Here is a 20,071-nt window from a genome sequence, read left to right as displayed (position 1 = left end):
GAAGTACCTATTGAAGAATTTTCTGTAGAGATGGACAATTTTTTAATTTTTACAAGATATTAGATTCAACTTTTGATTTTTTATCCATTTTTTCAAAATTAAAAATTAATCTATAGATACGAATGGGCTATTTTAGCAATTTTCAAAAAATTCGCCAAAAATCGAATTATAAATTTTGGCAGTTCGAAATTTGGCTCCAAGGTGTGGGTGAGAATTGGTGTTTCAGTGAGTTGGCCACGTTTCACACAATTCAACTTGAAAGCTGCACCTGAGTGGAAGCACGTGATCCACAGGTACCTATCGTTCGCGGTTCGAGTAGAATAAACCAACATACAGTCCTTCACTTTCCTCCTCCTCTGCCATTTTTATACTCAACGACGACAACGACATATTATATGACATGAAGAAGGGAAAGGAGAGACGCTCGATCTATATATAATGTACATGCATGGTATATACTTATAACATATATCCTCGTGATTAAGTGAAATGGTACTTGAACGTATTTCAATGGCATTATTCAATCAGAGTACGTCCGAACGGAAAACTTTAAACGGTAATAACTGCATCATACCATTATCAAGCTTCATTAAACCGTACCGAAAACGGCTACTACCATAAAACAAATAAAAACGACGGAAGTCGTATTTAATATCTATATTATAATACACAGCATCTCTCATCTGCCTCGAATACAGTTGTATGTACTCGTAGTGTATACGAATCGAGCAATGCTCGAGTAACTTCGTACATCATGTACACGCACAAGTACCCCCAAGTACCTAGAAAATTATCATATTATTATGCGAGTACTACGACGAGTACATCGGCCTGCGTCCACTTTGATGAGTGTTGTGTCCGTCAATATCAGCCAATTTTTTCCCAGAAATGGTATTATCGTATCAGAGTAAAAGTACGTGCGGTGCACGAGACCGGATATCTATTTCTTTCAAAAGTGATACCAACTTAATTGTGCAATACGTTGATCGTGTGGGTGAATTCGTTGAAAGTCTTAATTTTACTCAATTGTTCGTAGAATTTATTTTTTCTGGTCTCCGTAATAATTTGCAAAAACAATGACTCTGCTGTAAACACAACAACTACACTTACTCCCCCAATTTCAATTCTAAATTTAACTCTTATGGTTTAAAAAATTGCAGGTACATAATTGATAATTGAAATGTTTCCTGATTTTAGAAATACTGAGAATTGTGAAAATAATGTTCGATATTTTACAGGTAGTCTGGTCGATATTTTTTAAAAAAATGATTCATGGTTTGTTTTCTTTACTTTTCATGGAAATATGAAGTAAAGTGTGCTACCGGTATTTTGACCTTTCGTGTTGGTGAGAAAAATATATTGTATTCGATTCTGCGAAACTGAGAGTGAAGTGAAATGATTAAGAAAGTACATAGAAACATGATTAGTTTTTGGAGTCACTCACACTTCACAGATTATAGGTGCAAATGAGATGAAAAATGGATGAAACTTCTTCCCATTTCATTAAAATCCAATCAAAATTCCCTCAGAATACCATGGAAAGAGTGCTTACTCCATTATATTTTCAAATTTTTAAATCGTATCTCGTATCTCCAGAATTTGACAATACAACAAAAAGCCAAAATTCAGAAAAAATGTAGCAAAATGAATTAAAATGTGTCAAATATTAGCTTTTGTTAGAATTTTACGTACGTCAAAATTTAACAAAAATCAGCCAAAGTAAACATATATTACATACAATTTGGAAAAATATATCAAAATTTAGCAAAATGAGTCAAATTTTAGCTATGACAAAATTTAGCAAAATGTGTCAAAAAGCAAACTTTTTAAAAATTATTTCATTTATAAAATTCTACACTTTTCAAATAACTACTACACACATAAGAATGAAAGAAGGAGGCATTTTTTTTGAAAAGGCACAACTTCGGACTTTTAAAAGTCTCATTCTCGGACATTGTTGCCTGCACTTGGAATCACTGAAAATGTTCGAAATGAACTGTCAAGAAAGCCCAGCGTTGAACATGTAAGATGCTCAACTTTCAAGATTTGAAAAGGCTCAACTTGAAACGTTTGGAATACTCGATTTTGATGGACTTTTAAAAATCGCGAAGCGCAGCTTCAAATTTGAAAAAAATTGCGTTTGAACTTTTAAAAAGCCCAACTTTGAAATTTTTTCAAGTCGAATGACAACTTTTAACGAGACGCAACTTCGAACTTCCAAAAAACTGATGATTGAAAATTTTGACCTTGAATGAAACCTCTCGTATGAACCTTAAAAGTTTAGCTTCACACTTGAAAAGAAATCTCAAACTTTCATATGTATAAGTGCATACAACTTTGAACACTCAACTTTAAATAAATCACCACTTCAAAGTATAAAATACCTCATCTCTGAACTTTGGAAACTTGATTGTGAACTTTCAAAGTTGTATCCTGAACTTATGAAAAGCTCAACCTGCAACTTCAAACAAAGCTCAACATGCAATTTTGAAACAATGTTCAATTTTGAGTACTCAAGTAAATACAAATATAAAGAGTTGAAAAACCTCTCCTTTGACTTCTGAAAGCTCAATTTTGAACTACATGTATTAAAGCTCGATTCCAAACATTAGATTGGTAGCTCAATTTTGAACTTGCGAAGCCGGATTTTGAACTTTAAAACTCAATATTGAACTTTCAAAACTCAATTTTGAACTTTTAAAACTCAATTTTGAACCTTCAAAACTCAATTTTGAACTGTCAAAACTCAATTTCAAACTTTCAATGCTCAATTTCTAACTTTCAAAACTCAATTTTGATTTTTGAAAGCTAGATTTTGAACTTAAAAGCGCAGTTTTGAAGTACACATTAATTCCTTGATTTTGAAATTTGGAACTTTGAAAGATTCAGTTTGAACCTTGAAAGTTCAATTTCGAACCTAAACAGCTCATTTTGATCTTAGATGGCTAAATTTTGAACATTTAAATCTCGAGTTCAGACTTTGAAGACTATCAGAATAAAAATTAGAAGTTTGACTTTGGACTTTAAAAGCTCAATTTTGAATTTTGGGAACTCATTTTGAACACTGTAAGCTCAAATTTAAACTTTGAAAGCGCATTTTGATAAGGTACACCGGGGCAAGTCAGAATGATTTTTCGCAATTTCAACTTTGACCAGCTGTTACTCCCCTTCTAATGAACCAATATGGATCAAATTTATTGTGTAGGTTCCCATAAGGGTTCTTAACCTATGGTAAAAATTTGAGCGCGATTGACACAGTAGCTTTCGCTCAGTGGAATAAAATATAAACTGTCCTGACTTACCCCAATTGGGGGAAGTCAGAACAGGCTAAACTTTGCAGAGGCGTAGATCACAAACCGAGCGTCCTAGAAAAATTGCACAGATACAAAATTGTAGAGAATTTAATTCTCTTTGAGATTACTCTCATCAGATTTTCACTAGGACGCACGGTTCGTCCGCTATATGCGAAAAACTAAGAAATAGAAAGTCTGTATTTTAGACCAAATTCAAAATAAGTTCAAAACAACAACAAAATACAATTGAACCAAAGACATCTAAAATGAAACTGAATCGCGAAAATTTTTATGCCGTGATGAAGTAGGGGTAGTACCCTCGAGTCACCTTTAGTGGCACTTCGCCAGATATAAACCTCTAGGCGCTAGAGCAAGTTTTCTAACTTACCCCGAATTCCAACTTCCCCCGGTGCACCTTATTTGAAAGCTAGACTTTGAACTTTTGATTAGAAGCTAGATTTATGAATTCTGAAAAGAAGCTTGCTTTTGAAATTTGAAAGCTTTATTATGATCTCTGATAGCTCAATATTGAGCTTGAGCTCAATTTTGATATTTAAAAGCTCAATTTTGATATTTGAAAGCTCAATTTTGATATTTGAAAAGCTCAAATTTGAGTTTTGAGAGCGCAATTTTGAACTTGAAAGTTCAATTCCATCTCTGTAGTCTTAAATTTCAACTTTTAATACTCACCTAATTTTGAAAGTTGAAAACTCAACCTTGAACTTTCAAAGATACATTTGAAACATTGGATTTTAGAAGCTATAAATTATGGATTTTGAAAGCTCAACTTCCAAATTCTGATTAAAAGCTTGATTTTGAACTTCAAAAGCTCAAAGTTTGAACGTTAAAAGCTGAATTTTGCGCTTTAAAGCTAAATTTTCAACTTCAAAAGTTTAATTTTCAACCATGAAAGCCCAATTTTCAATTTTGTAAGATCAATTTTCAATTTTGTATGCTCAATTTTCAATTTAAAAGCTCAACTTTGAACTTTGATAACTCAATTTTGAAATTTGAAAGCTCAATTTTGAACTTTGGAAGCTCGATTTTGAACATTGAAATCCCAACTTTGGAATACAAATTAGAGGTTTGATTTTGGACTTTGAAAGCTCAATTTCGAACTTTTAAAGCTCACTTTTGAGCTTTGACAGCTAAATTTTAAACTTTGAAATCTCGATTTTGAATTTTGAAAGCTAAATTTTGAACATTGAAATCTCAAGTTTGGAATACAAATTAGATGTTTGTTTTTGGACTTTGAATGCTCAATTTTGAACCATAAAAGCTAGATTTTGGACTGAAGATTAGAAGCGAGATTATGAATTCCGAAAGCTCAACTTTAAACTTGATCAGAAGCTTGATTTCAAACTTTGAAAGCTCAATTTTGAACTATAAAGGCTAGATTTTGAACTGAAGATTAGAAGCAAGATTATGAATTCCGAAAGCTCAACTTTAAACTTGATCAGAAACTTGATTTCAAACTTTGAAAGCTCAATTTTGAACTTTGAGAGTTCCATTTTCAACTTTGAATGCTCAATTTTGAAATCTGAAAGCTCAATTTTGAACTTTGAAATCTCAACTATGGAATACAAATTAGAAGCTTGATATTATACTTTGGAAGCTCAATTTTGAATTTGGAAACTTATTTCCAACGCTGTGAACTCAAATTTGAACTTCAAATAGGTACCTAATTTTGAACTTTGAAAGCTCAATTTTCAACTTTGAAAACTGTAAAATTTAAAAAAATGATGTGGCAAAAGTTGATTGCAATGTGTCAAAATCTTAACAATGTTTTCATAATTTTGCATTTGTTGAAAGTTTTCATTCGTCACAAATCTAGTGTAATTTGTCAAAAGCTAGCAGAATCGGTGTCAAAAATTAGCAAAATTAGCCAAAATTTATCATCCAGAATGTATCAAAATTTTGTCATACCCTAGCTAATTTAACCAAAATTTGTCTTGAAAAAATTCGACAAAAGTTATAAAAGTTTGGCAAAATTGGCCAAATTTTAACAAGTAACTCGTAAAAGTTTAGCATAAGTTATAAATATTCACCAAAGGGTGTCAAAATCTATCAAAATTTGTCAAATTTTAGAAAAACCTGTCGAAATGCACCTAGCAAAAGTTGTGAAAATTTAGCAATGTGTCAATATTTATCAAAATTTGGCAAAATGTGGAGAAGCTTTTTTGCTGTTCATTAAAAATTGGTAGCAAAATTGATTTCAAGTCTAGTAGTTCACGAATCACCGTTCCCAACAAAATTTTCAGATCACTACCCCCCCCCCCCCCACACAGAGAGGTGAAATTGGCATTTCTATTTCGAATTTCCACGTTTGGCAGTTTTCCTCAAACTTCTTTGACAGAGTCATGGCAATACAATGCCCATTGGGCTTACACATTTTAATTCGCTGATTTGAATATCATATTCGGCGATTTCTATGATCAACCAAATGTGGTCAGAGAGCACCTTACAATGCAGGGGATGGGATCTTTCTCCTTCGCCCAAGCCAGGCTCGTCAAACTACGCAATACACGTATCGAGGAACTTTTTAATAAAACTTCTCCTACACGAAATCGTAATACGAGTATATGAGGCAAATTTGCTGTCCTATTTTTCCGGAACACGGCTGATGGCAGCGTGGCCGTGTGTCTTGACTCGAGAATTGCACGTGAGCTCGTCTACGTCTCTCTCTCTCTCTCTCTCTTTCTATTATAGATACGAGTATATGTATTTTTCGAGTGCTGCTCGCTCTCTTAGGTAGGTATATATAGATACATATTATGTATTCTTTTTAATGGAATAATTAAAAATGATAAAGAACAATTGATAAAGAGTAAACTCGTTAATCTGTTCAAGTACTCACGAGTGCTGAGTGCTGTGCTGTGTCTAGTCTGTGCTCTGTGCACACCGCACTGGATTAGGTTTCCTATTGCAGTTCATATACTTTCCATTTCATTTGATGAGGTTTTTTGCCTCGCCTTTTGGGCTTTGGGGTGAGGGTCCAGAGCCGGGTCACTACTCTGTGGGGCAGATCCTCTCTGAGGGTGGCTTTTCCCCTTGCCTTCGACTTTCGTGAGGATTACGTGGTGGTACCTGTTTGATTTTTGAAATTTGATCGTCAAATGAACTATTGTGTGATAGGTATCGACGTCGTCAGGCCGAGCTCGCGAGACTGCGGCGCACCGCGTCGAGTCGAGGTATTGGGAAGGGCATGCGGGCAGACCCAGGCCCCAGACCGATTAGCGATTACGTCGTGCGTCGTGCGGTCGTGTGCAGTTGTTGTTTTCGCCGGCTGTGCGCGGTCTTATGGTCTTGGTATAGAGGTACTCGTACGGTACGTCTAACATAATTCGTATGTACGAATACGATTCACGATTCGGATTCACGATTGTGTGTATTTAACGATTACCCACGAGGTGTCGGCAGCGTACAGCTTACTGTCGTCGCGATGATAAATGGACGAACGTGTGTGCGTCGAGTCGTCGAGTCGTCGTCGTCCAATTGAAATGAAAACCATATAGTGCCGGTGCCGTTTAATATAAGGTGCATCGCGAGCCCGACGTTCGACGTTGTTGTAGTAAATCTAAATATTCAACTTATAAATGCTATACAGATTTACCAGTGTATGTAGTACGTACCTCTCTCTCTCTCTCTGTCTCTACCTCTATATACCTTTACCTATATTATACGTACAAGGCGCCGTGCTTATTATGCGCTTTATACTCGTATTTGCCCCCGCGATATTCTCTACCTATACCTTACCTACTACCTACCTATACCTATACCTCTCGATAATAGCATCATTTTGCATGCGGTATTATTGTAGGTACTGTAATGTGTGTTGTATGTATGTGTATTGTACTGCTGTATCTGTATACTGTATAGTGATGTGCATCATCGCGACAACCATAATAATTTTTCAAAACCGTTACCGATATCCGTGTGCTTTGTTGGTTACAGTTAACTTTAGAGGATGGAAACATGGTTGAAGTTATCGATATGGGTTGCCGTTTACGGATTCCTCAAAGATTGCCAGCCTTTGGACTCGTACATCACCCAGTATTTAGTCAATCCGCCGTTAAACTTCACCACCGAAGAAGTAAGTCTTGCATAATGATAAGATTTTCACATTTCGATTTTTTTCTTTGATTTTGACGAATGTGCTGGAATTATCGAGCATGATCGACGAAGAAATATTTTTTATCTGATGAACCCCTTCTCCATAAATATCTATACGTCGGACTGGATCGCGAAAAATTGCGGCAGGATTTGTACCAAAGTCAATGGAGATCTTCCCAGAGACGTGTTGAACGGGGAGAAGGGAGTGTCCCACCTCCCCGGACAGAAAAATTGAGAATTTTTGGCATAAATTGAGTGAGTTAGAAAAACTTGGGAAGAATTTATGTAAGTTGGAAAAATCAAAAAAAATGGTCAAAAACTGTGATTTTTTACATCTTGAAATACACTATAGGCACCTGCATATTTTGTTCGGGTTAAAAATGGGCTTAATCGATACTGTAGACCCTAAAACAAAAAACAGAGAGGGGGTTTTCAATTTGAGTTGTTTTTGTGGTCAGGAGAGATGATCAATGTTGCAATAAAAATAGCCGTTTTTGCCCCACTTCACAAGTTTTGAAGTTTGTACTTTGTAGCGACATCGGTACTGTTTTGCGAAAAAAACCAAGGTCATTTTCGGATTCTACGCACTTTTTTAAGTAAACTACTTTCCCCGATTTTTGATTTTTGAAGTTTCAAGCGCATACGAAAGATTTTAAGTTTGTGTAATATTTTAAAACTCGGAGCGCGCGACGCTGGCGTTACTCCACCGTGTAACCGTGGCACGGAACTGTATTCGCCCGGGGGTTCAAATTGAATTTTTCGTATTTAGAAAAATTAGTCTTATGCGCTTGAAATTTCGAAAATTAAAAATCGGAGAAAGTAGTTTACTTAAAAAAGTGCGTAGAATCCGAAAATGAACTTGGTTTTTTTCTCAAAACAATACGGATGTCGCTACGAACTTTTGAAGTAGGGTAAAAACGATCATTTTCGCAACTTTGACAGTCTCTACTCTCCTGACCACAAAAACAACTCAAATTGAAAAAACTCACTCTGGTTTTTGTTTTAGGGTCTAAACTACCCATTCAGCCCATTTTCAACCCAAAAACCAAAAAAAAAAAGTCAATTGCCTAGTGTTGCATTTTCAAAAGCTTTCGCCTTCGTGTCACTCGGGTCAGATGGTTTTCCCTTTCAATTCTCTGACCAAAGTTGGAATGTAGAATAGTTGTCTTCTCACATCAGAAATAATGTTGTCTTACTTGAAATTTCTCAAAATAAGGTCTCTTCATTCCGGTCAAAGCTGCCACAAAGTACCAACTTCAGCTAAAATATTTCTAAAAAGTCCTATTTTTTGTAAACAATTTCTTAATTTTTCCAAGATTGGTTATTCTTTTTGAAAACATGAAATTTTGTCCTGAAAAAATTTGAAGATGTTGAAGTAAAAAAAAATCAACTTTTTGCATCCAGAATGACGTTTATTTTGCGTTCCAAAGAATCAAATTTTTCACAGTTTTTGCCTTCTCGTTTCGCTCGGTCAGATATTCATTCTGATGAACAATTTTTCAGAAATTTTTAAGAATAGAAAAATGAACTTGAAAATTTTTGAAAATATAACCAAATCAATAAGAAAAATTCAAATTTTTTGTATAAAATAATCATTTAAAATCATTCAACATTTTTGTTTCTAACTCCCCTTTCACCAATTGGCTAGAAAAATCCGGGGGGGGGGAGAGAATCTAAAAGAAAAAATTGAGGAAATCTATCTGGCGAAAAAAGATGGAAAATTTTCGATCTCACCCCCCCCCCCCCCACGTCTTTTCGTCACTTCTTTTGAGATCTTGATTTTGAGTTGGAAGTCTTTTAGAAACAATTTTAGCTTTGGAAGTGCCCCAGGAGGGGAGATGTGGATTGTGGATCCTCAAAAACGGTACATTTTCGACTTTGATAAATTCGTGTTTTGAAAATAATCATTTTAAATCTGGGGAAATATTTTGAAAGGCAGTGGTGCCAATTTTTTTGCGCATTATTTCCAATTTTAAAAAACCTAAATTTGATATCTACTTTTTGACTAATTTTTTCAATTTTTTGAAATTGGCAATAATTATTAAAAAATTAGCACCGTTGATTTCCAAAATAAATTTTTCCTGAAATTCATAAATAATAATACTTTTTAGTGTTTTGGCTCAATTATTGCAAAATCACTGTTTGAAAAGAAAAAAATTTCAAAACAACGCGATTTGCAAATTTTCAACTTCTCTGTAGTGCCCAGCCTAAGAAAGGTCTTGGATTTTGATGACAATGACCTAGGTCAACGCAGAATCTCAAATACTATTTTTTGGAACTGGACCATTTTCCACAAGACAGGTTGAGCAGGGGCTGAAGCGAAAAAATCAATCAATCAATTAATTTCATTTTCATAAATGCCTCCTGTTTAAAGACCCTTATCTCCCCTTTGCGGACACTTCCAGAGCCAAAATTGTAACTTTATACTGAAAATTAAAATCTAGATACTGAATTTGATCAGAATCTTCTGACTTCTGACATTTTTTCATGATCCTCCCTCCCTCCCCCCCCCCTTCTAAATAATCACGTTTTAAAAAATGTGAACAAAAATACGTTCAGATCGAAATATACTGAAGCAATCTAAATCTTCAATGTCAGCCTTTATTGGCCTTTTTTGATTAAACCAGATCTGTATATAGGGTCTTCCACATCAAATAACCAAGCTTTCTCAACACTAGGGTCAGCAATATTTCAAGGAAATTTTGTATGTGTATAAATCTCGAATCTCGATGGAAAATGATTTTAAGTACTCGTAATAGAGCAAACCGCAGCTCTGTAAGTGCATTTGAAGAGGAGATAGGGAAACTCAAGTTAGGAGGAACATAAACAATACAAATTAATGGTATTTTGAAACTTTTCCTACGATTGTGAACCTATAGAAGAGCTTCTCGGAGACGTGGTGAAAATCAGGGGTTGTCGAATTGGTTGGTAAACGATATTTCTTCATCAATTCCATGCTCAAAAGTTCCAAGAAAATTAATAAATTGGTCGACTTTTTTTTCGTATTCTCGATTTTAAAAATTCCAAAAATACCTAATTCATTTCTTAAAAAGTAAAAATTTTGAAAATTGACTCATTTTCATCAATTTTTATTTCAAATTCTGAGGAAAAGTTGGTAAAAACAGTTCAACTTCACTCAACACCAACTTATGTTACGGCCCTAAAAGGGTGAATGCACGACAAGAAAAGAAAGTTCAAGTGACAAATAATCCATTCACGATAGAAAAAATAAAAAAAAAATGAACGAAAGAAATAAAAAAAAAAGTTGTACTTTTTGAAAAGATCTTTGCAATAAAAAGCATTAAAAATAAGGAGAGAGTTTTTTCTTTTCCAATCATTGGACTCCTTAGTTTTGGTTCATCCTTTACCTATCATACGACAGTAAAAATTTTTGATTTCATCACGATTCCTCGACTTGGAGTTTGAATCTTCAACTTTTTCGACCACTAGATACCTTCCCCCCCCACCCCTCGGAAAATTTTTAAAATTTTCTCTCTATTTCTGAAGAGAGGGAGAAAGAGAAATTTTGTTAGGAATATGATTTCATGAAAAGCTATTTCTTGATGTAGATATTCAGCAAGTAGACTTTAAGTATATGTACTTGACTGCAATAAAAAAAAAAAAATTTTAAATGAAGCGGTGTGGCCAAAATCACTAGTGTTATCTCCTATTTTATCATTATAATTTTGTTTACTTTCTGACGTATCTTCAAAAAAAAATGGTAATTTTATCAAAAATAAATAAATAAAAAAAAAATTATAATCGCGTTTTGTGATAAAATAAGTGCGCAGTAAGCTCAATTTTTTCGTACATTACCGGAAATTTTCTGACCGTGAAGATGATAATTTTGTTTTTCCTTCGAATATGGGAAGCAAAAAAAATGCAAGTTCGGGTACAGGGTGTCCAAAAACTCATGAAAGATGTTTCTCTTGGAAAATTCGCACAAGAAGGAAATGTTTAAGTTAGTACATATTTTTTTTTTTTAAATTTGGAACTACTGGAATTCTGATGCAGTTTAATTCGAGATTCACGCAATAAAATTGTGTTATTTTTAATACTAAATTTAAACTGAACTCCCTTTTCCAACTTTAAGCTTCAAATTTGATTAGTCACATGTGTTTAAATTTAAAATTGGTTCAGTGATTCTCAACCTATTATCAGTATAATTCATTTAAATGCACTTTAATAGAGGTGTGTTCTCCAAGTATAAACATTCAATTTTATCTAATATTTATACTGATAATGTAGTTCCTCGTCAATTTGATAATGTTTTTTTTTTTTTTTTTTTCAATTTGTAAACAAACAAACAAACAGAGTGATTAGCTGAAAACTACATTGCAGTAATTCTGTTCAGTAAAGAGTTTTAAAATAAGTAGATATCTATGGTTCAAGATTGGGATCAAGATCTTTATAAAAAAAGGGTCCAATCGATTCAGTATTTTTTTTAATAACCAAAAAATGTATTTTTCCAAACCCAAAACAAAATAAGCTCATTCATTACAAGAAAACGTGCTTTTCCAAACCAAATTTCAATTTATTTATCACAAACCAATAAACCATTATCGAGAGTAAGAAACTTCGAGACTTTGAGCAATCCTCATCAACTTTTCACTCGCTCGTTCATCGAACTCCGTCTCTTAAAGGGACTAAAACCAAAAGGAAACTTGAAATTTCGCCATAGTAAATGGGCAAACATCGTGAATTCTTATCATCTTATTGAAAGTTACGCTTGTCGCTTGACTGAACAGCCAGCTCGAAGTTATTCGAAGAATTGATCGCAAGTCTCATGCACCGATTGGGTTTCAATCGAATTTTTCAACGTATGCCATGTCACACGAGCAAAATCAACAATAATGCAGCTGCTTAAACGAATTGAAAAAAGAATCGAGGGAAAAATACGTTCAGTGGGTTATTTTGACCATTTGAAGAAATGTTATGAAGTTTCACGCGGGTAATGATTGTGATAAGCATAGTCCAATCATCAGAATCAATTTTAAGCACGATTTTTTTTCCCAAATAAGGTAAAAAAAATTTTCTCAACATAATGTAGGTCTTGACAAAGCAAATTAAAAATAAAAATAGAAAATAACTAGGTAAAGGGTACATTCAACAATGTCTAGGAGTCCATCAAGTCTTCCGAATACGAAAAAAATGAAGAAATATATTTCGCAAGGAAGAGTAAGGGGGAAAGATGGCTATATATCTGAACATTCATAAATTCGTGTTTGCAAGTAATTTTTTTTGAGGACTCTCGATACTCTAATCAGAATAATATTATCGGTAATAACGGGTAAACTTCGGCCATAAATACTCTTTATCGTGTACTGATACAACCCAAAGGTCAAGTAAAATTCAAAGTTTAGCTATAAGGCAGGTATTAAAATTCTCGTAAATACGATTCAGTGTACCCAGTGGATTAAGTGAGGGGAAAAGGGATGCGAAAAAGACAGAGGAAAAGAGAAAGTACATACATTACATTCATACGTAGATGTACGTATTTCCTGATGCACCTCAATTTCCTCATTTCTTTCAGAAAGAGCTGATAAGCCACATAAAATATTATGTATTTTTCAGCAAAATATACGTTTCTTTTCAGTTCTATATCTAGGTACTTGTATCGCTCTAACCCTTTCACCAGATAAGAATGAATTAAGCAAAAGGTCGAGGTAACGTGGATGAGATAAAAATTCTTAAATTCGGGTCACAAATCGAGTAGTTATAGGTACATATGAGATTTTTCAGAGTTGACTTGTCAAAATGTCAACATTGCTATCGTGCGTACGGTACTAGTTTATGATAGCTTACTCATATCAGTACATATACGAATAGCAGCGTAGATATTCGATATCGCGTGCACTTCGTTTATAGTATAAGTGTTTTATCTGATATGTTTTATCAAAAATTTTTTTTTTCAAACGTATAGAGCAATTTGCAAGGTTAAAATGTACTGACATGACGGCTATTTTAGACCATGCCAATATGCTTATACGTACGATCGTACATATTTTGTACTCGTACAATAAGTTGAGTACTATTGCACTCGATCGAGCCACTGCGCGAATGACGAGCGAGGAAGGACGCATTGTACATTATATGATATGCACACTGCACTTTAATGCAATAAATTCATCGGAGCTGTGATCTGCATATCCGCTGGGAAGAGATAAATTACCATATGACGATTAGTATTGGGTGTTTTCTTATCAATATAATACTCGTACTTTGGGACGAGCTGATATGGGGGGGGGGGCAGAGAAGATATGGCGACAGTACGCTGATTTTATGGGCAAAATGGACGAATCAAATTATTATTTTTTTGATGAGCCGAAATGAATTCAAAAAAGCGTCATAATTTACATAGGTATTTTTCAAGAAAAAAAATGTAATTTAAAAATAATTGGTGATTTTGGTTTTTTATTGCTCTCTCATCCCTGAATTTGTTTGATTCTATGAGAAAAAATGTTGTCCCTATTTTGTAATTTATCCTTGAGTGTGGAAAAATTTGTGCTGGGGGTACCCCTCCCCGTTTCCAGTTTGAATGAAAAAAAAAAACAACTTGAGTATTCAAAAAAATGATGTTTCAACGTCAGAATTTTTCTAAATAGCCCAATTCTGAAGAAAAAATTTCCGTCCCTCCAACCTCCAGCTGTTTTTGGCTCTTTTATATGGACTATGGAGCCCCCCACCACGAAAAATTCAAAAAATGGAATCAATCGAAGCTGGTAAAATTGTTCTTTCTTCGCATTTCTTCAAGTTCCCAAAAATTGGTAAAATTTAAAAAAATAAAAAAATTCGAAATTTGAAATTATTTGAAAATTTTCCATTTTTTTCCCCCAGAAGAATCCGTCTGAAGGGTCCCTTTTCAAGAACCCCCCTCATCTATCCCAAAATTCGAAAAAATTGAAATGAAAATTCAATTTTAGGATGGTAAGTAGGTACTCACTCGTGTAAAAAAATTTAAAAATTTTTTATTTTTGATCATAATCCTTCTAAATATGGTAGCCATTGATTTGAAATTTTCAAAAATAATTATTGGTAAGCATCCGTTTCAATTTTTTAAAAAATTTCTTGACTTCGAGGAGCCTTATACAAGGTGACGAAAATAGTTCGGGGGACCAGAGGAGGTTTTTTTTTTGAAAATGGTATCATTTAGACGAATAAGGAATAGGTAAAGTAGATAGATTAGATTTTCTTTGTATTTTTTCGATTTATAAGTGCAGAGCTTTCTTGTAATGATCTGATTTCAAGTTTAAGGAATGGAGGAATAACATTTTCAGGGAATTTTTTCCAAGAAAACTAACTATAGGAAGAGGACACAAGGGATACCTAATTAGTGCGGGGGGGAGGTTTAAGATCCAACAATATGCTATCGGGAAGGAAAGGAAGGTTGAAGATCTAACAATCTGTTATCTTAATATATTTCTGAAGCAAATTCACTCAATCAAATCGAAAATACGTAGCTCCATTGCAGCAGAGATGAACTCAAAATATAGACTCAAATTATCAAATTCGGCATTGCATTGCACCAAAATTCAAGGATTATGATTGAAATCCTCTGAGTATATTTTTGAAAGCTCAAGCTCAGAATTCTAGAATTATATAGAGTATTCCAAAAAGCAAAATATTTGAATCAGAAAATTCCATTCAAATTGGATTTCAAATAAAAATGTAACTTAATTAAGTCAGAGAGAGTCATCTAGATCCTAAGCAGACTCAGTGCAAATGTCATTTGAGCTCTTCCAAACCTTCCATAAAAAAGTTACTTGAAGAAAAATAATTTTCGAAGTCTCACTTTTGCACGATTCTACAGATCTGGTGCTTCATTATTCGGATCTTGGGAGAAAAATGGTGCCCAGGGAAGATTACCTTCTAGCAAGGCCCAGATTTAGTGACCTAATCGTGGGGAGGAGGCAAGTGGAGCAATTCATCCTGACCCTGCGTTTAAAAAAAAATTATGTACTTACCATTTTTAGAAGAGAAATATACTCTATTTCGTTTTTGAAGAGATTATGCAAGCTTTATAATTTAGAGAGGAAATGCGAACTTCATTTTAAAAAGAAAATGGAACCTTCATTTCTGAGGGGGAAAATGAGAACTTCATTTCTGAGGACAGGAGTGAGAACTTCATTTTTCAACGTAAAATACACACAATCTTAATTTTTGAAGAAAAACTGAAAACTTTATTTTTGAAAGGAAAATAGAACTTTAAACACGGAACAAAACCTATTAAACTTTGTTTTTAGAAAAAAAAGTCTCATGTGAAAAACTTTCTCGAAAGAAAAACTTCCTCCCATCAAAAAATTGTTTGTCGCGAAACAAAATTTGCTCTTCAACTCAAAATTGAATACTTCAAAAATGAAATTTTCATCTATTCTTGAAGAATACTTCTTATTTGAAAAAACTTCTGTTCAAAAAAACTTTTTTCGAAGAAACTTCTTCAATGTAAACTTGAAAAAAATCTTTTTGTGGAGGGGAGGGAGGAGGGGGTTTCTTCAAAGGTGAAAAGTCATGGAAAAATTATATTCTGTGAACAATTCGTTTTCAACCTCATTCGATTAAAAAAAAATTTTAAAAATAGAAGTTCGATTTATTCGGTCTTATTCATAAATTCACATGAGAAAATCAATTTCAAATTCGATTTACGTTTTTACTCAATCAAGTTATTGGTATCTAGGAATTTGATTCAATTTTTGAACTTCAGATAAGAATTTACCAACCTACATAATAACTTCATTCATTTGACAAACATTCGATTCAATTTAATTTGAATTTTTTAAAAAGAGCTTTCCTAAAAATAACCGAGTGAAAATTTGATTCCTTCACGTTTTGAGAGGAAACTACACGATGAAAAATTTAATTAACTGTTTTTATGTAATTTCCAGAAATTCAAATCTCTTTCCTCCCCCCACCCCTCCCTCAAAAAAATGAATAAAAAATGAATAAGTAAATAGTCTACAACTCCAAAATATGCTTTACAATATGCAATTACCTGAATAAAGATGACAGGCCAGGTATGATGACGAGATGCAAAATCACTAGATCAATTTTGGAATCCATCACAAGCACCAACCAACAACTGATTTCCACCTGAAAATGAATGAATATATTTAGAATAAATAATCTTCAGCATTCTCGTAATCATAAATTTCCCTCCCCCTCTTCAGAATGAGAGGAAACCACTGAAATTCAGAGGAAACCGCGCCATCAGAAAAAATAAAGAGACAGTCACTAAAAACCAAACAGACAAGTCGAAAAAGTATCCAAAAACAATTCGACAAGCCTTTCAGACAGTCGTTCTGCAGCTTCAGGCGGATTTTCGTGTTTTCCAGTTCTCGAAAATATCTCATTGAACAGATTTTTAAAAAATTCAACAGCTGGAAACTCAGGTTTACTAGTTTCAGATCCTTTCGTTCTATTCAGGTATAAATTTTCATGTGTTTTTTTTTCTTCGGCGATTATTCAATCAAGAAGTCTACTGCAGGCTCCAGAATAGTTTTCAAACTACCTCGAATCGATTTGAGGGTGGTCGAATATGAGGCATGAGACTAAATTTCAGCTTTTTAATCCAATTTGATCAAATTTGATTTTTCTTTGTGAGAAATGGATCTCTGAATTTTCAAAATTTTGTCAAAAATCAAAAAACACGATGGCGATGTTTATTAAATTCAAAAATTAAAATTATACCAAGAAGGTTGAAACCTGTAAAAGGCACATGAGCAACACCCTTCTATTGTACTGTGAAAACTTGGTCGGTCCAGGTCACTTTGGAGGAGCTACAGGCTGTCCTTAAGGTCATGTAACACATACGCCTAAAACTGGTAAAAATAGTCTGACAAATGCACTTTTTTTGCCCTGGAGAGGGGTCAAATATGGTCGGACGGTTTAAACTTGCAAAAAACACTTCAGGCACATTCTCTCATTGTACTGTAAAAATTTGGACCCTCTTGGTCAATTTGGAGCGACCGCAAAAATAGCCCAAAAATCCACTTCTTTGATCCTGGAAAGGGGTCAAATTGGAGTTGGAAGGTTTAAACCTGAAAAAAAGCACTCAGGTAGCACTTCTTTATTATAAGATGAAAATTTGAACCCCCTAGGTCAATTTTAGGGGTAGGGGATCAATAAAAGAGGTAAAATAATATTTTTTCCACCATAATTCCACCTTAAATGGGATGGGGATGACCTAGGAAGCTGAAATTTGGATATGTTGATCACAAGAGCAGTAGTGACCAATGATATGGTTTTAGATCCTTTTCATCCATTGGGATTCAAAATATGCCCCTCTAAAAAAATGACCTTTCTGTAATTTTCAACTTTGACCCTCCCCACTCCAAGGGTCAAATATGATTTTCGTGAAAACCCTATTTCCCAAGTTTGATTTTATTTGATCAATTAGAACCGGTTTCAAGCCATAAAATGTTGGGCTAAAAGTTCATGATTTTCATACTGCACATTCCTGAAAAATTGTGAGTTTTTCACGAGCTCATTTTCATTTCATCCTGTTCATTCGAGGTGTGGAGGGGAGAGGGGCACAGCAACCCATAACTAAAATTCTCAATCTGTTCTGTACCAAAAATATGCACATGTTTATGCTCAAATTCATTCCACTCAAAAAAGATGACTAGATCATAATCACGAGAAACAGTAATCGAAAGGCTTCTCGGACCAGTTCAGGGTACAGTTCGATTAATTCGGTACCAGTTGCTGTGATTTTAAGGAGATCTCTTCATCAATATAGGGTGAAAGTAGCGTAGATATTCTTAATCTATATTGAACATAATTTTCTCACTAATTAAAATTTTCGATTCGCCTGTCATTTTAATACACATAGGTCTAATTGATTACTATCTCGTATGTGTACGAGAAGAATCTCTATCTCTACTTGTACACGCATGGCAATGTTGTAATAATAATTTTTACTTTTTTATATTTCAGGTTTATCAAGAAATATACCCTGTAGCGACATATATATCCTTAGTGGAACTGATATTCGTCTTTCTACTGACAGACTGGCTGCGGTATCGACCTGTGATATTTGTTAACGCTGTTAGCTATATCGGTATGATGGTGATGCTGATCTGGTTTAGGACTTCTGCGGCGATGAAGGTAAATAAGCTATAAAGATATACCTACCTACTGTAGTAGATCTACGCATGCAACATTTTAAATGGCATATTATAAATATAAAGTTGTCGAATGTCTACCATCGCCATCGCCATAGCGTAGTGGATAATTTCACACATAATAAAATATTCCTATCACGCGGCCATACAATTTTTAATTCGCATCTCGTTGGATGCGATGAATTGCAAAAATTATAGGAAAAAATACAAGAAATACAAAATATAAAATACATTATATAAAGGTATTGCGCGTAAAAAAATAATATAATGCGTAGAATAGCAGCGTACTAATTCGTGTGGGTTAGGTAGGTTTTATTTCATTTTTTTTCGTCACTTTATTTTAGGGCATAGGTTATAATATTATAAAGTTGACATCGTGTATCCGTTAAATAATCGTGCGACTCTGTAAGTTCGTTTAACTTTGGGACTGGGATTGTTTATATTTGGAAGGGTATACATTTATACAATATACTATACATGTATTCAGCAGTGCAATCTGAGTAATAGGCCCTGGTTTGTTGATTGTTGATCATTAATCATTATTCTGTGTGCGGATTCCATCAATGTACGACTGTGCGAGTATATAGTAGAGATGTGTACCATTGAAATTCAAAAGGTGCCTCGTCCAATTGTCTGTTTTGCTGTGATTGAACTTGGCTATTAGACAAAACTGCGTTTTATTCGTCATACTATTCGATGATGGAGTATAAATCTGTAAATCTGGTTTAAGTTGCTTTTTTATTAAGATGAAAGGATTTTTTTCGCTGAGGTGGACACGCGAACAACGACGACATTGTAAATCGTATCGTGACTTTTCAGAATTTTTGAAAGCTTTCATTAATTTGCCTCATCTCGAGTTTGAATACTGTACTTTCAGGTTGAATTATGAATGATCTTTGAGAGGCATTATGGGTCAACTCAACATAATCATCATTCTGTCAACCGATCAAAGTTGCAATTTGAGATGTTCTGTGTATATCTCGAGTCAAATTTTGTAAACAATTTCACGATTCGAGTTCCAAATCAGGGGTTTTTTCATCACTAATTTGTGAATTAAAATTAAAAAATCCCTTAATTTTTTCAAAATATTGACGGGGGGGTCGAGGGGGACACCAGAAGGTTGAATCGGAAAAATTAATAGATATTCGAACTCAGCGAACTCGAGTTATGAGAATCGATATGTCACACCATATTTTCATAATTTTCAAATTTTTTTTCAAAAAATGGGGGGGAGAGGTTAAGAGGGGCATTGATCGCATACGTAAATTAAGCCAATACTTGTACTATGCATTATTGAGACCCCAACAAACGACAGGTCACATCTGATTTTTATTCATTTTTTGGAGGAATTTTGGCTGTGCTTAGATAAGAACCCTGATGAGGGGGTTCAGGGGGATCATATCGAAAAACTGAGCTAATATTCGAACTCTACGCCCTCAAGTTAGTAACAATCGATATGTCACTCCATTTTTGAAATTTTTCAAAGTTTTGACCCAAATTGGGGCCCTTGTGCCCCTAAAACGTGATTTTGATTCTTCTGATTAT

At 34.1% G+C, this 20,071-nt stretch overlaps 1 protein-coding gene across 4 annotated transcripts in view; it reads left to right on the top strand.

Annotated features, from left to right (window-relative positions):
* LOC135845765 (thiamine transporter 1-like) overlaps positions 1–20,071 on the top strand; it is a 75,417-nt gene that overhangs the window by 34,392 nt on the left and 20,954 nt on the right. For 2 of the 4 annotated variants that reach the window (XM_065364586.1, XM_065364585.1), the window contains exons 2-3: positions 7,248–7,386; positions 18,339–18,509. In XM_065364586.1, the coding sequence (XP_065220658.1) occupies positions 7,261–7,386; positions 18,339–18,509 (297 nt within the window). In that variant the 5' untranslated portion in view covers positions 7,248–7,260. Of the gene's footprint in view, positions 1–6,569; positions 6,918–7,247; positions 7,387–18,338; positions 18,510–20,071 lie in introns of those variants that run through there. The other 2 variants (XM_065364588.1, XM_065364587.1) reach the window with 2 other exon arrangements.

This window comes from Planococcus citri, chromosome 4, assembly GCF_950023065.1.
Source record: "Planococcus citri chromosome 4, ihPlaCitr1.1, whole genome shotgun sequence".
Taxonomy (NCBI): Eukaryota; Metazoa; Arthropoda; class Insecta; order Hemiptera; family Pseudococcidae; genus Planococcus; species Planococcus citri.
The sequence above is the reverse complement of the archived record's forward strand: the minus strand, read 5'-3'. Positions and strand labels throughout refer to the sequence as shown.